Raw genomic sequence first — 17,889 nt, 5'->3', positions numbered from 1 at the left:
ATTAGCAAGGTAAAAACGCATCATATTTTGCTTGATAATTCTAAAGTTATATGATTTTATCTGCAACAGTTTAATTTCTAAGCAAAATGTACCTTCAAATACACATTTACAGCCTTCACAACCATTCATATAAGACCATTTGGGTGGAAATGGTGGAATGCTGATTGGTGGAAATGGTGTTGTCCCCTACGAAACAGACATTGCTATGCAGGGTTGATAGTAGAGTGTTTTTTGAAAACACACATTTAAGTGTTCTGAAGGGTTTTAGCGTGTTATACAAATCTTTGTGGTGTTCAGTGCATTTATACCCACCTGACAGGGAGGGAACGTTCTCAGAACTTTGGCCTTTCTTCCTCTAACATTCGTTTAGAGTTATCTGGTCTTTAAAAATGTCCTCAAAATGTTAGCACAAAAACAGAATTGAACATAATTGGAAAATTCGGAGAACATTCAGAAGTAACATTTTCATAATATAGGCTAATGGTAACGTAGCAAAAGGTTCTTAGAACATATTTGGTTGGCTGGGTTGGTGATTTGCATGGAGCCCACGTCAGTAGATGTGGCTTAGGTCTGTGCTTCAGTGTAAATCTGTGGGGTTTTTCCCTGCTGGCTCTATAATCTGCCAGGATAAATAAATAAATAAGGGACTGGTCATTTGTTCTCCAACTTATTGTACTATAGACGGAAATAGCATGCACTTTCTCTACCAACCAAGGAGCCTGGTTGAATGGTCATAAGTTCAGAACAAATTCTGACCGACTATGTTTATTCTTTCATTTCATTCTTCCTTCAGTTATCCAATCATCCCAGAGAAGGCTTTTAATAGGTAGCAACTGGCATTTGTTTGGAGTAGCACCCTCTGGCTCTTGGTGACTCCCGTTAATTGTAGCTACAGCATTCCTCTGTTTGATTCTGTATTTATCAGTCTGTAGTGCGGTTAAAGGTCTTGAACCAGCAGGGCTTTGTAATTGCATGGCAGCAGCACATTTTTCAAATGCTTCCCCCTGTGTCAACACTCTGCCACCTGTTTTACACCCAATTACTGTGCAACAAATTACCCTCAGACAGGCACTGACTGGAAAGCTGATCCTGGAAAAGCTGCTCCAATAGGGAAAATGAAGACCTTGATGGAGAATTCCTTGGGAACGTGGTTTGTAAAAACATTTAATGACACTTTAAATTAATATTCTATTATTCTTGTGCTGCACACTTGTTTATTATAGCAATGGCATCTTCTAATTAAGTTCAAGGAGGCGATTTCACACTTGCCTTTCTCTTTCTTGCTGATGTCCACCATCATTTTTGTCCTTGATATAGCTTGAATACAATTAGCCACCACACTGTAAAGAATCATGAAACTTCTGGATTCAGCAATAACAAAAATAGCCGTTTACCAGCTTCCCACATGGGCTGCCCAACAGAATCGTATTTCTGACCAGTGGTTAAGTTTTGCACGCAAGAAAAACAGCTCTGACGTGTTTTTGAGGAGTATGGACAGGTTGAAATACAGTAGCATATTCATGACTTGGTTACTAAACAAAGCAGTTCGTGTTCATGGTTTGTGGAGGACCAGAGACATTTAAATAAATAACTAAATAAATAAATAAATAAATAGGGCTGGCGGTTATAGACTGAAGGTGGTTTGTTGAAGCCTCTGATTGAAAACATGCTGTTAGGGACCGTTTGAAACACCGTTATAGCTTTGTGGTAGTAAAAAGTCTGGAGATTTGGAAGTAGTATTTGATTTTTAACAACTACTCTCTAAACATGGTACCAATAGTATAGGCTATACTTTCAGACAGATTGTGCGGCACTGTGTGGCCTGTTTGGGATTGCAAATTAAATTGAAAACTATGCAAACAATGGTAACAGACGACATATCGAAAATAAATATCTCAATGATTCAGTTCCGATTCATTCCATGCTGAAAAAAAAAAAAAACCTATGGAAAACAGAGAATTTGTAATATGTTTAACATATTGGTTTATTGGCATATCGTATTGGTTTTCATTGAAACTGTAGTGGTCTTTACTGGTAATTGGTTGCCTATTGGTGGCTTGTTAAAACCTCAAAATATGTCCCAAAACACACTACAGGAAACCATATTTAATGGTTTTATAATGCTTAGTAGTTGATGGTTTGTAATGATTGTAATGATATATATAGTCAAAACCTATTGAATTTATGTGATGGTTTTATTGTTTGTTTGTTTTTTGTTTTTTCAGCAGGGTTGAAATGATTCTTTAACTAAATGATGCTATGTGAACAACCAATCTGTCTTAAGTCTCATGATTATTACTGGTTTTGTATTAGCAGGCTTTATCTTTTTTTTTTTTTTTTAAAGGAACAGATTCATTAGTCATTTGTTTGAGACCACCATTATCACTTAGTTTGTTTTAGTTTCGCTCGAAGGAATCATTTTAAAAGATCTCAGAGTCGGACCATTTGCTTGCTCTTTGCCCTGTACTGTTCAAATGTTAAATGAACCTGCTCGTAAGAGTCATTTGTATTTTTGATTCAATACAAAGAACTAGATTGTAAGTGTGCGGATTTTGATTCACTTAAACAAACTGGCTCATGTGAATCATTCTTTCGGGATTCAGACTGAAATGGTTGTGCTGTGTATTTAAAAATGATTAAAGGTTTTCTAAGGGTAATTCATTCAGCAATCATATACTATACTGATTGTGATGTTTGTTTCACATTATAGATTGAGTAGAACTGTTGTGGCTCCATTAGAAAAACCTCCATTTAGTGCATATATGCATCCTCATATGATATGGGACGTAAATCATTCATTTTGGGTATTTCAAAAAGGGAACCAATTCATTTTAAGTGTATTTTTGCTACTATTGTACATACAAACCCAGTGCATTTATCGACTGCTCTTTTATTTGTAAATGCCTGATCAAGCCTGAAGTTTTATGTTTTACTGGTCCCTTTACTTTGTAGCTCACACATGTTCCACAGACATTTATTTGGTGAGATTTGAAATCATTTTTTTTTTTGCCCACTATATATCTCCATCAAAGTGAAACTTGTGTGAAGTCATTATGTAATAGAAACCAGCAAGTGAATCCCTTGTGCTAAAACATGCTAAAAGGTCACTGTCTCTGAAAAAAAAATGTGAAAGCCGCGGTTGAGAATCAAATGAAAACTCTGGTATTATCTTCAAACAGCCACAACAGGGTGATCTCATAGTCGTGAGGAACAGAGTTGTCATCCCAGGCTGCTGATTTATGGGAGATCGGGCTTTGCTGTAGAGTTGCACATGTCTCACTCTAGATCTGTGTCCCATTAAGAGAGAGAGAGAGCGGGTTTGAGAAGAAAATGGATCAGAAAGACAAAACCAGCATAAAATTACCTGTGGAGGGCAAAGGCAATTTACTTTCTAGAGAGCCATCCCTCCCACTCCTACTGATCTTCCCGCTCTAGTGGAGACAGATCTTCTGTCATTATCTGCTGCTGAACCTCAGAAGATGAAAGCAGATATATTAAAAAACTGAGTTAAGGAAAAGACACCACAAGATTTCACAATAATTCTTTAGGCTCTATATAGGAAAGTTACATGTTTGGAGCCTTTATATAGGACATAATTTATGTACAGTAGATATTTTGTAAATTTCCTATAAAAACTTAATGTCTGAATAGTAAATATGCATTGCTAAGTGCATAATTTGGACAACTTTAAAGGCAATTTTCTCAATATATATAAAAATTTTTTTGCACCCTCAGATTCCAGATGTTCAGATAGTTGTATCTCAGCCAAATATCGTCCTATCCTAACAAACCATACATTAGTGGAAAGCTTTTTCATTCATGATGTATGAATCTCAATTAAAATTTTTTTTACCCTTATGACTGTTATGTTGTTGGAAATTCTGCTGTTGTTAGTTTGTCATCAGGATAATGCAAAAATGACTAAAGAGACTTGATAAAAAGTGTTGAAAACTTGTAACATAGTATGCCATTGCGAAATAACTTTATATAAAAATATAATTATTTGTAGCAAATATAAATGCATTGCTAGCAAATAAACAAATAAACATAAATGAATACATGCATACATAGAGTACTCACATTATGACAGGGTTAGTAGAAGTCTGAGCCAATGTGATCAAAATAAAATATTTTGCTGCTTATAATCTATCATACAGACTTAAAGGTGCTTTTGACTTGGGCCAGAAAAATTCACCTTGTTTTGTTCCACAAGCATTAGTCAGGCTATATTTGTTCAAGACCTGGCTGTTGTTTTTGGCCTCCAGTTGATTCCATACCAGTGCATGAAAATATTCACAGAGGCAGGGTGTGAAAAGATGTTTATGTGTGTGTAGATGTGATCATATTTGTTATGACCTGCAGGAACTATAGTAACCGTGTGTTATTTTATCTCGGACACCTGTACTGGATTCTCAGTGTAATCCTGAGATACTTGAAAGATTAAGCTGACAGAACTGTATATAAAATAAGCAAAAAGTTCACACTTCTTTTTCTCAGGCAGGGAGGGAGATTTACGGAGCTTGTGTTAAATAAGTGTCATCAGTCTCGTGTGACTGAAGACGTTTAGTGTGTTAAACTTGCCCTCAGACTATTGGAATAAGATGTAAGGTGAAGTGAACTGAGACAGAAATATGAATTTGAAGAAACATGCTCATATTTATATAGCACTTTATCTGTCAGCCTGTAAATGTTTTTTTATTCGCAGTCAAGGGTCAGATAAATTCCACTTCAGATGTTTGCAGATGTTGGAGATAGAGTTGTGTTAAATGTAAAATAAGGCCATTGTTTAAAAGGAATATCTGATTCTCTGTTATTCAAAGAAAAAAGAATTTGTAGGAGAGAATTTGTGTATAGATTTATCATCGTACTATACGAAATATATTATTAGTGCTGTCAAATCGACTAATTACAACCAAAAATAAAAGTTTATGTTTTTATAATTTATGTGTTTGTTGTATATATTTATATATACAAATACACGCACATACATGTGTATATCTAAGAAATATTTACACACACAAAAAAACACACACACACGTTTGTTTTTGTGGGGACATCCCATAGGCGTAATGGATTTTATACTGTACAAACTGTATATTCTATGGCCCCAACCCTACCCCTAAACCTTACCCTCACAGGAAACTTTGTGCATTTTTACTTTCTCAAAAAAACTCATTCTGTATGATTTATAAGCGTTTTGAAAAATGGGGACATGGGTTATGTCCTCATAAGTCACCCTCTCCTTGTAATACCTGTGTCACTGTACAGAGTTGTGTCCTGATATGTCACAAGAACAAGAGCACACACACACACACATACATTTTGGATGTGATTAATTGCGATTAATCAATTTGACAACACTAACTATTATTATTTTAAAGGCTAACATAAGATAATAAACCTTGACTTACCTGTTTAAAGCTTTGACAATAACTATAACTTTCTGAGATTCAGTGGAAAACATATGTTCATATTTCTGGCCACTTGAACACACATTTGTTTTTCTATTACTCTATTGACTTGTGTTGTTTTTATACACAGCTAATTACATTTTCCATCCATTCACCCGCAGTGAGTCCCTGCATTTTCATTTAGACATTATTTAGCAGGTAGCATGCCATTGTGGGGACTGTTGGCTTGAACAATCAGTGAGTGCTTTTCAATGAGAGCTGTATTATAAGGGTTTAATGCTCTCTCAATTCCTCCTGCCTCTCTTCATCTTACAGAAGAGACGAAGCTGCCATCTACTGGTCAGGACTGATAATGAATGTAGCGTTACAGAATTTACAGGTTTAAATACACCTATAATAAAATCTCTAATCAAGTGGCATCTTCAAACAAATTATGTTAGAGTACATCTAACTTAACTAAAATAAATTTTTAAGCTATTTTATTATATAAAAAAAATATTTATGTGTTTTAAAGCATTTTACATTTATTCCAAAATAATTACTGAAGGCAGTAACAAATTAAACAAAGAACTGATTTTAAACTGATGTTCAGCTGTTAATTAATAATACATTTATTTACAGATCATCAATCATCAGCGCATAGTAAACACTCTTCACAGATGCAGAGATGAACTGTAGCCTAATTTCAACAACAGATTTCTTACTAATATCACACACTTTTTAAGACCATTTGAAATTTGATTTTTACTTGATAAAGTGGAGATATATGTATGTGTGTGTGTGTGTGAGAGAGAGAGAGAGAGAGAGAGAGAGAGAGTTATTGTTCATGAACCATTCACAGCGATTATAACTAGTCCAATCATATTGCAATGTGACTTTCCCCCATCCATTCTCAATTACCCACCAAAAAACCACCTCAGGATTTAGTGGGTCTATTAAAAGTCAATGGGCTCAGGTGAGGCAAGAGAGTCCCACTGTTATAGCTATATATTTAAATAAAGTATTTATAAAGTTATAACATTACCTGTTGGTGTAGCTGTTTGGACAGTGTTTCTTTAGAAAAATTTGTGATTTATACGCTTTTTATGCCATATATTGTATTATTTGCATTATTTTATTTTTGTATTATGATTTTTTTTCTTGTCCAATTTTTTGAGGTGACTGCCTCATTTGCCTCCTCGGAGGAAACGCCCCTGGTATGTATGTATTTGTTTGTTTTTCCATTTATTTATTTACATTAATTTCGCATTAAAGCGACACTCCACCTCAAAATGAAAAGTTTGTCATTAATCACTTACCCGCATGTCGTTCCAAACCCGTAAAAGCTTTGTTCTTCTTCGGAAAATGGATTAAAACAGGGAGACTTATTTGCAGGTATTTAGGTATTTGCAGAGTAACCACGTCACACATTTGACAACCATAACGTGTCCATTTGAAAACAACAATAAACATTTTAGTGATTCGTTTACATCTTAATTATGTTTCTTTAAAACAAATGTTACGTATTGTAATATACAGTAGCTATTTTGTTATAAAATCCAATTAGATTTTTTTTTTCAGATTGGATTAACTATCCACTGGCTTGCTGGAGCTGAAGATTCTGTAAAAAGCATGAATATATTTGATTAATAAATGAAAAGTTAATAAATAAATAAATAAAAGCATGAACGATAATATTTTACTCTGGTACTAATTAATAGGAATTAATTGGACATATTAGTAGTTTGGTCTGAATATGTAATTAACACTGTTTAATACTACTACTACTACTACTACTAATAATAAATTATTTTGTTATTGCTTTATACACACACACACACACACACACACACACAATGTCTTTTAGATGTAACTGTCTAACACTAGAGGGCAGTATCTGATAGCAGTAAAGCATTGTCACATCCTCTCACTCTCTCAGCTCTGATGCTGCTGCTGTATCTCATGTCCTCATAAACGAAACATGTCTTGCTTGTTTTAAAGCATTTTACATTTATTCCAAAATAATTACTGAAGGCAGTAACAAATTAAACAAAGAACTGATTTTAAACTGATGTTCAGCTGTTAATTAATAATACATTTATTTACAGATCATCAATCATCAGCGCATAGTAAACACTCTTCACAGATGCAGAGATGAACTGTAGCCTAATTTCAACAACAGATTTCTTACTAATATCACACACTTTTTAAGACCATTTGAAATTTGATTTTTACTTGATAAAGTGGAGATATATGTATGTGTGTGTGTGTGTGTGTGTGAGAGAGAGAGAGAGAGAGAGAGAGAGAGAGTTATTGTTCATGAACCATTCACAGCGATTATAACTAGTCCAATCATATTGCAATGTGACTTTCCCCCATCCATTCTCAATTACCCACCAAAAAACCACCTCAGGATTTAGTGGGTCTATTAAAAGTCAATGGGCTCAGGTGAGGCAAGAGAGTCCCACTGTTATAGCTATATATTTAAATAAAGTATTTATAAAGTTATAACATTACCTGTTGGTGTAGCTGTTTGGACAGTGTTTCTTTAGAAAAATTTGTGATTTATACGCTTTTTATGCCATATATTGTATTATTTGCATTATTTTATTTTTGTATTATGATTTTTTTTCTTGTCCAATTTTTTGAGGTGACTGCCTCATTTGCCTCCTCGGAGGAAACGCCCCTGGTATGTATGTATTTGTTTGTTTTTCCATTTATTTATTTACATTAATTTCGCATTAAAGCGACACTCCACCTCAAAATGAAAAGTTTGTCATTAATCACTTACCCGCATGTCGTTCCAAACCCGTAAAAGCTTTGTTCTTCTTCGGAAAATGGATTAAAACAGGGAGACTTATTTGCAGGTATTTAGGTATTTGCAGAGTAACCACGTCACACATTTGACAACCATAACGTGTCCATTTGAAAACAACAATAAACATTTTAGTGATTCGTTTACATCTTAATTATGTTTCTTTAAAACAAATGTTACGTATTGTAATATACAGTAGCTATTTTGTTATAAAATCCAATTAGATTTTTTTTTTCAGATTGGATTAACTATCCACTGGCTTGCTGGAGCTGAAGATTCTGTAAAAAGCATGAATATATTTGATTAATAAATGAAAAGTTAATAAATAAATAAATAAAAGCATGAACGATAATATTTTACTCTGGTACTAATTAATAGGAATTAATTGGACATATTAGTAGTTTGGTCTGAATATGTAATTAACACTGTTTAATACTACTACTACTACTACTACTAATAATAAATTATTTTGTTATTGCTTTATACACACACACACACACACACACACACACACACAATGTCTTTTAGATGTAACTGTCTAACACTAGAGGGCAGTATCTGATAGCAGTAAAGCATTGTCACATCCTCTCACTCTCTCAGCTCTGATGCTGCTGCTGTATCTCATGTCCTCATAAACGAAACATGTCTTGGTTCACGTCATAACATTTTAACCCAGGCTCGTAGATGGTCTCTGATTTGACCACAGCAGAGCTCCTCCAGAGGATACAGTGCTCAGCGAGTCAATAACTGGGCGTTATTAAATATTTGGCTCGGCTGATCAAATTTTATTGAGCTATTTCAATTTGGCAGACACTGCACAGGGCAAACACTCGGTCCGCAGAGGGAAGTAAGCTGACTGGTGCTGAGAATACAAGAGCACAGGCCTCATTTCAGAGACCTCCTTGCTTGAGAGAGCTGAGCAGAAAGAGCACAGCTATGAGAAATAAAAATGTATGGCAGGAAAATGCTATCATAAGAATAATATATGTAATATATGTATATGTATTTCGGCAGCGCAGTCACACTGCAAAAGTTGATAACCTGCAATTGTTGTTTTAAATAGATCTTTCTACCGGATTTAACCCATATACTGTTTTGAGTGGTATAAAGTAAGTTTGGCAATATTAAATAATAACTGAATCTTATTTATAACCAATTTTTATATAACCGATTAAAGATTTTGGGGAGGTTTTCTTGCATTAAATAACAAGAAAACCATGGCATTGGTTGTTTCTTATAGGTTTAATTACAGTGAAATAGATGGTGTAGAAACATTTGTCATTCAGAAGCTGAAAGTTCATTTCATAATTACAAAGAAACAGCAAGTAGAACATTGAATTAAAAATGATTTTTTGAAGCAGGAAAACTGAAATAGTATTTTCTACACACCACAATAACCATTTTTGCAGTGTAGGCTAAATTGTAGTCTTTCCAAATGGGAACATATTGTGTAAGGTCTGATGCTGCTCATAAATATATATTTTTTTTCTTTTCTTTTTCTAATGCTTTAATGGTTTCAGGGAAAGTGGGAGATGGATTCACTGAGGCATGCCGTGTACTGTAAGACACTTTAATGGCTTATGTTATGGTAAAAAGAATTGAACAGCTGTATAAGCTCCATTTCTTTAACTTTTGTACTGAACCCCCCCCCCCCCCATAATTTAAAATTATTTTAGCTTCTGCGATTAGAACTATAAAGAGTTTCTCACATATGTATTTCAGATAAAAAAAATCTGAAGATTAAATCTGTGGGAGAATTCTTTTTAACTTTACCCCCATTTCATTGCATGTTGTTACATAACTAACATAACTCTTCTCTTTAATGCCATTCAGCTTTTCAAAGTAATGTAACTAATACAGGAGTCTGGGAAAGGCTTGCATTCTAATTACCCCCAATGTCATCAACATTTCCCCACTGTGCTGGCACGAATTCCCAGCCATTTATTTCCTGTCCTTTTCATGCTGGAGGGAGGCTGGATTTAGGATGAAGGTCTCGGGAGTCGCATGGAGCAAAGTTTTTGATTGATATCCAAAAGCCATTACTACACTTTTCTCAGGCGTGTAGAGTAGTGCTGAACTTTGATGCTTCTGCTTCTGAATGCAGCCGGTTCTTAGATTGTTTTTAAATTGCATTCATTTGTTGGGGTGAATTTGTCCGCTGCGTTTTCATCATGTTTCAAGCCTCCAGCCGGCGTCAGCTCGTGTAAACGTCTCCTCTTGCAACTTTTGCGACTCTTAAGAAGACCATCGAAATGACTGAGGAGAGCAAAGCCGAACACAGAGCCGAAAGTGGGAAAGATTTAGAGAAACAGCTCCGTTTGCGAGTTTGTGTTTTGAACGAACTTTTGAAGACCGAACGGGATTATGTTGGGACGCTAGAGTTTCTCTCGGTAAGTGCGACTAATCGTTTAATTGGGTAATTTAATATTTTTTTTGAATGTAGATAAGGAAGCATTGCCCAGCTACACAGACACAATCAAATAGACACATGCAACTGTGAGCGCGCACATCATCTTTGAGTTCCTGCGCGCGTGAGAGTCCAGAAGAGTCGGTGAGGTCTTGCTGAATGCTGTGATGAAAGTTAAACTGTGTGCACCTCTTTCATCGATGAAAGCAAATGTGCGAATTATGCAGCGATTTTTACATGTGTCGCACTTTTTTACCATTTGCCAACTACCACAGTTTGCTGTACGCATCTAAAAGAATTTAACAATTACATTTTTATTTAAATTAATTAAAATTAAAATTTGCAAAAAGTATGTGCTTTTTAGAAATATTTCGCGTCCTGAGCTGCACTGTACGCGTACTGTTTAGTGCGCTTGGAGTGAATGAGCAACATCAGAGGTCTTGCGGTGAACCTCAAACCCCAGACCGTGCCATGCCTGTCAATCCCGCTGATCTCTGTGGTTTGTAGCTCTATCTAAGAAGAAAAAAACAGCATAATTAATCCCAATTTAATTAGTGCTTATTGTTTTTTTTTTCTGCGTTGGATCGCTTTCTCTCCAGTTGACCCTAAGGACGCAGTCAATGTTTGGATTCACAGAGAAAAGTACATTGCTCAGAGGTTTTATAGCTCAGGAGACTAACTCTCAGTTGCTTATTTCTACATCTCAGTTTTTCCTCAGCTATTTCTCCTAAAATTAAAATCGACACATATGTGGACAGCACTGACTTCTCTGAGTTTTGATTGCAGGTATCTTGGCAAATCTGAGACATTATTGAGAACTCTTTTTAAACACGATATTGGATTGTGGTCCTTTTTTCTGAGGAGAAACATCTTAAAGTCTCAACTTCTCAACGGAGATATCCAGAACAGAAACTTGCTGATGAGAATTCCAATAAAATTGAAAGATTTGATCCTAAACAGGAAAATTATATAAACATTATGCATGATTATGATCTCCTTACTGGATGTCTGTAGCAGGGATGCATCTGTCCATGATTTGCTCAGGCTCAGTGAGCAGAATAGGTAAATGCTTTTGAGTCTGAGCCAAGAACTGAGGCAAAGCAGGTGGACTGAAAGTGAAAACCTCAGATTGGCACACTGTGGGACTCTACCGAATAATATCATTTCTTCCTCTACTGGAGGAACAGAACACCATAAGCCCTTTGGTCTGATAGGGGAATTGAAGACTGCAAGGAAAATAAGTTATTATTTTTTTTGTTTGTGCAATGCAGACATTTTCAGGCACATAAGCAAAAGATTATTTAAATATGGAAATTAGTGGCTAACCACTTATTCATGTTTTAAGTTTGGTGCTAGATTTAAACTGAAGGGAGCAAAGAGAGCATGAAATTGAGTTTCATAAAGTCTGAAATGATTCACGTTTCAATGAACCACCAGATGATACATCCTAGTGATGGATTTCTGTGTTGTTATTAATATGTCACAATGACCCATGTTTCCCACTCTCCATGCACAAGCTCACATTCCCCATCTGGAGACAGTGTCACAAGTGGTTTCCAAACTGATTCAAACGAAATGAAATCACTCTGTTCAGACCATTTCGATCCAATTAAATAAATCATTAGCCTGTGCTGCAGATCATATTTGGAAGACAGACCTCCAGAATATGATGACTATTTTATAAACCCGGGCCAGATCATTCTGACCACATTTGGATGTAGTCACTCATCTGTCAATCAATTATTGCACTAAAATACATTTTTGTCCCCCATCGTATTTAGTATTTTCAGTGAGTTTGGAAAAGAGTCTAATGAAATGTTCTGAGACTCACTGCCCTGTTTTAATTGGCCTTGTTTTGAGCTCATTTGCAACCTTGATTTAACAGTGCCATTTTACTTAGAATATTCCTAATTGTTTTTCCGTTCCAGCCAAACATTTAAGTTGTTTTATTGCCAGTGCTAAACATGATTTCTTCATTCTAACAGAGGTTAAAAAAAGGCCTTCTTTTGATGATGAAAGCATGCAGTTGTACCTCTTGAGTGTGATTAGGAGGTCAAGGAGGCAACTTTATCAATCCAAGTCTCTGGGAAATATCACCCACATGCTCTCAAGGATCAAAGCCTCCATGGGTGCCACTGCAGGTCTATGATTGATCACTTTCAACTGATCATCGTGTGTAGAAATGCCCATGCGCCTCAACCAGAATTCCTCAATGTCTAGACCAAAAAAAAAGATGGCCAGGGTTTGGGGGGCGAAATGAAGCCTATGCAGAATTGAATTTAGATGATAACAACAGGCCACGGTTGAGGACAATGGCTGTTGGGGGGTGGTGTTTCATGGCCCAGAGGACCGGTGCCATGCTGAACAGAGGGCATTTTGTGTTTGTGAGAATTAGATGAAGGGGGTCGCTTCCAGACAATATGGCTCCCTGGTGGAACCGGCCTGGAGGTACAGTGTTGCCAGGAGAGGGACTGTGACGTGAGAGCCCGGGCTCTTTGCCCTCTGTTGTGAAGTACATTTCCTGGTGGAGGAATTCCGGAGAGGTTAGCAGAAATTAGGAAACAATGGCGGAGAAGTTGCCTTGTTTGAATCCATGGGGGATAGTTGGCTGCATCGGATCAGTTTAGCCCACTCACAGTTGGTAAGTTTGTTCTTGGAGAGGAATTATTCTTAAAAGTTGCTGTTGAGTTGGTACAGTATTTAGTGTAAAATACCAGCTGCACTAACTGACAGTTACTTGGCATTCTACACAGTTGTGTCTGGCTATCAGATGAGCCAGGAACAGTGTCTGGCAATTCACACGAGACGGAGGAAGTCTCTCAAAAGATCTTTTCTGAGATATCCCTAGAATGGCTTACGTAACAGCTTGAATTATATCTGATAGTGGGAGGTTTCAGATAATCATTTTTTTTATTTATTAACAGGAGACTAAGAATGATGATCCTTAGTAACAAATGCCCCACCGAAGAGAATTTCTGTGCTCCTTTAATACATATACCCTTGAGCTTATAGGTCACTCAAGCAAATGAGAAGTACAACTGACCAACAGCAGTGTTCATCAGTGCTTGCAGAGTGAATCCAACAGGAGCAAACAGGGGGAAAGCTTTCATGTCATACTTCAGTAGAAAAACAGCATAATGTGTTCTCTGGAGTCTTAGCTCTGGATTAAGTGGTCCCTCTGCAGCGTTTTTCTTTCGCAATACCCTGTGAGTTCGAAAAGAATTGACCACCCAATGTACTTTTTTAATGCTTAATAATAAAACTTCAGAAAGGGATTTTGCACCACAAACTGTAATTACTTTTATTTTGCTTTTGGGGTAAACACGAGTTTTAAAAGTCCCCTTAGACATTTCTTGGTCTATTTAGAAATTTGTTTGAAGTTGATGTGGTACAGCTTTCAAAGTTACTTGACAATGTAGGATTTTCTACTGTTTGACTCATTAGGACAAAAATAGCAGCAGCTTACCCACAAACTCAAATTAAACACAGGGCTGGCTTAAAAAATTAAACCAATACCTATTTGAGTATGAACAACTAGTCTTTTCCTGGTCTGAGAACTAAAAGTGCATGTGACCAATGACTTGTAAAACACTCAGAAGGTGGTTTTAGATGATCTATTTTATCTTAAAAAATGTTTTCCTAAATAGCCCAATAATCTTTGGTTCTCATGCTTTTTGATTCTTGATTCTTTTTTTATACAATCCATTGGTATGCTTAAATTGCTTTGTTGTCCTTTTTCTCTTGTTCTGTTTATTTACAGTCAGTCTGAGGCCTGTTGATTTGTTGGTGTCACATGGCCAGCACTGATGGGGGGGGGGGGGGGGGGGGGGGGTTATATCTTTTTCCATTCAGGCAGTGAACCCTGCAACCCCATCTCTCGGGGTCAAAGTTCTCCATCCTCAACTTCTTCCTCTTGGCATCCTGGTTTATCCATCTGCTGCTCTGGAAACAGGGGGGCTAGGTCATCATGCTCTCTTTACCCATTTCTCACTGGAAACATATTTAGTGGAACTAGAATGCAAATGCGTGAAGACCAACCTAAAGATTGATTTAAAGATAAGGGAAAAAACTGTCTTTGATATATTTCTGTTGAGATGAGGAAATTGAGGTTAATTGTTCTCATTAAAACCTGAGTTGTGGGTTCATGTTTGACTTTTTTTTTGGTCAATATTGTGCATCCCCAAAAAATTCAAACAAAACCGCCATTAGCTGAACTTTTCTTTTGAGTCTCAAAATGTTACGCCCTCAGTACTCTGTTTGTTTTCTGTTTGAATCTTTGTTTGACTCTGTTTTAGCCACTTTTGCTCTCAAAACTTTGTTTGACTGTTTGTTTTGATCTCAAAATTTAGTTTATTTTTTACACTTTTGTTTGAGCCTCACAACCTTTTGTTGTATACATTTTTTCTACTTTTGTTTTTAGTCTCAATAGTTTCGTTTTTCGAAAACGTGTTTTGCTTGGAAAGTGTTTTGCAAACACATCAGTTGCTCAGTTTACATGCACAATTTTTGGTTCAATCGGACTGAATTCATTCTGATTGATGAATCTGAAAGTAGTTTTTACTTTAATAAAATAATGACCAAATAAAGTGATCGGGTTGATGTGCGTGTTTATATGTCGCAAGCTTCAAATCTGAATTTGAAGCACTGCACAAATATAGAGTTTCTCACTGTTTGCACAAAATAACCACTCTCCTACATGGTTTCTTTATTTGTTTTTAACAGCAGAATTAATATTGATCCATTTATGGATAAATATACATATAAACTGCTGTGCCGTCCTGCTCGTATTTATCACTGAAAAAAAGCCCCTCCCTGCGCCGAACCAGTTGCCTGTGGATGAGTATCCAAAACAAGGACTAGTGGGAGGTTGCCTTGCTCCACTTCACAGTTGCCGAGTGAAAGGAGAGTTTTATAATAACAGGACACACATTTATACAACACTTTATTCAAAAAGACGAGCCACTCCTTCAACGCATCATACATCATTACGCTATTTCTGCATCATTGCACATGCAGAGTCCTTTCAGTTCCAGGGGTTCAGTCCGATCGAGTGCTTACATGCACTCTCAATTGTATTAGAGAAATACCCCCCCCCCCAATTAAGGTGTTTATATTAAAGTTTTCAGTCTGATTGAGCCATCAATCCGATTACAAACAGATTATTTGGTTGCATGTGAACGTAGCCAATGTGTTTTATTAAGGTTTACTTAAGCAAATTAAGAAGACAAAAACTAAGCTCAAAGGGTGAGATCATCTGATGAATTAAACAATGCTTTTTTATATTTGTCTGTTTCCACTTGAATGACTTTAAGTTATTAAGGTGGCGAAAAGATAATGGATATAAGAAGATAAAACACTTAATCCTTGTTTAAGTATTTGAGACATTACACATTAGGTAGGCTTTTGGAACTCAACCAAAAGAAAAGTGGTAACTGTTTGCAAAACTATATGTTTTGGATCTACAATAAAGGCACAAAAATTACTCCCTAAATGTTGGGTTTGAAGCCTTGGAAGTATAAGCCCGGCAAATATAATAGAATAATAATTGGAATGTAGACATGGTTGACTCAGCCATCACTGTCACCTTTGCCCTTTGTCAGCCAATCAGAAGCTAGCATTGCTTTCTTTATCACTTGAACACACTTTCTATCTGTCTCTTGCCAATCTTTACAACCTCCTGCATATGTTCCATCCATTATGTCCCAATGCTTTGTTTACAAAGAGTCGCATTTTCCCCTTGCTACACGGAGGATCATTAAGATTCCAATCTTACTAATCAGTTTGGCTTTCTTTTTCCACTGTAAGGTCATGGAAGTTCTCATGCACCGCAGACAGACATTATAACCAGCGTAGGACTTCCTTTTTCTTATCCTGAGATGTTTTTAAGCAGTACGCTTAACTAGCTCCCCGAGGCTCAGGGCAGATCGCCTCATTTCAGATGCACAGCGTGAGCACAAAACGTGTCAGCCATTTTTCTATTCTAGCAACAGTCCAATTCATGGAAGAGAACAGAGTCTTTTTGTGCCCCAGAGGAAATGTAGAGGTGAGGTTCGGCATTCAGTCTGAATTTACATGATGGTGCTTAAGAACAAGGAAGTTGACGATGGAAGGGAGGAATTGTGACCTTCCTGCTGTTAGGGTCCTGTGGTTGTTTGTTTCCGTGATGGAGCTGGAAGCGTCTTATCACCTGTGAAAGTCTCCATCGTTTGGATGCAGTTAAATCTATTGGTTGAAAAAAAGTCTGAGGTGATTTTGTTTATGGCCCTCTGGGATTTTCTTTCAACTCTCATCATCCAAAAATGTTTTATTGCATTATTTTGCTTCTGGGAAGCAATTGGTTTTACCCCCCACACCCCCACCGGGACTGACACGGTAACAAAATGAATATGAAGTAAACTTCATACATGTTTAACAATGAGTATTAAACTTGCAGCCATCCGTGTCCCGTTACATCGGTGTGCAGTCTTGTGTGTCATGTTTGTGAGTGCACAGGGGGTTATGAGGGACTCTGGCTGGTGAGTTCCTTCAGCTTTTGTGTCAGTGTGAGCAGGATTTCCTTCCTTCCTGCCCCTCCTCTCCTTTTACATTGTGCTCTGCTTCCCCTGCACATAGAGCTGACTGCGGAGGAGCACGGGCCGCTCCACTTGACTAGAGTCTATGCCAGGGCATCTGTCTCAGATCAGGCTCTGGAAGCAGCTGAGTAAGAAACCCTTTGTCAGATGTTTTTTGGTCAATTATTTGGAAAAAAGCATGGGTCATCATGACCTTTTTGGTCGATATTTTGTCTCCTATGAGGTTTTAATGTGGGCTGTTAGTTAGGAGATGAATTAAGCATTTATGCTTGGCCAGTTGGCCTTTTAGTTCAGCTTGTGTGGGCAAGTGTCAGCATCCACTGGGCATCCATGGCCACGTGAAATAGAAACCCATGGTGTTGCAGTTGCAGCAACATGATGAATAACCTGAAAAGAGCATTTATATCCTTAAAGTGAAGATAAAATCAAAATGAACCCTATGTAGCTCTAAATACAGATTCCTGATTTTCTTTTCTTTTCTTTTTCTTTTTTTGATGCAGAAAAGCTGTACTTTAGATAAGGAATTTAAATGTATTTTATTTATTTATATTTTAATTTAATGAAATCATACATCATCATGCATCATCAAATGTCAAAAATTCTTTGCATAGAATGAAAAAAAAACATACATTAAAAGTAAAAAACACAGACACAATATTTGTAAAATATTTACATGTATGTATATATTTATATTCAAATAATTTA

General features: G+C 36.5%; 1 protein-coding gene across 1 annotated transcript in view; it reads left to right on the top strand.

Moving 5' to 3' along the window:
- The first annotated feature begins 10,153 nt into the window (after positions 1-10,153).
- prex2 (phosphatidylinositol-3,4,5-trisphosphate-dependent Rac exchange factor 2) overlaps positions 10,154-17,889 on the top strand; it is a 130,404-nt gene continuing 122,668 nt past the window's right edge. Inside the window, exon 1 of the mRNA XM_052596298.1 lies at positions 10,154-10,595. Within this exon, the coding sequence (XP_052452258.1) occupies positions 10,458-10,595 (138 nt within the window). The 5' untranslated portion in view covers positions 10,154-10,457. The remainder of the gene's footprint in view (positions 10,596-17,889) is intronic.

Source organism: Carassius gibelio, chromosome B24, assembly GCF_023724105.1.
Source record: "Carassius gibelio isolate Cgi1373 ecotype wild population from Czech Republic chromosome B24, carGib1.2-hapl.c, whole genome shotgun sequence".
NCBI lineage: Eukaryota > Metazoa > Chordata > Actinopteri > Cypriniformes > Cyprinidae > Carassius > Carassius gibelio.
This window is presented reverse-complemented; position numbering and strand designations above follow the sequence as displayed.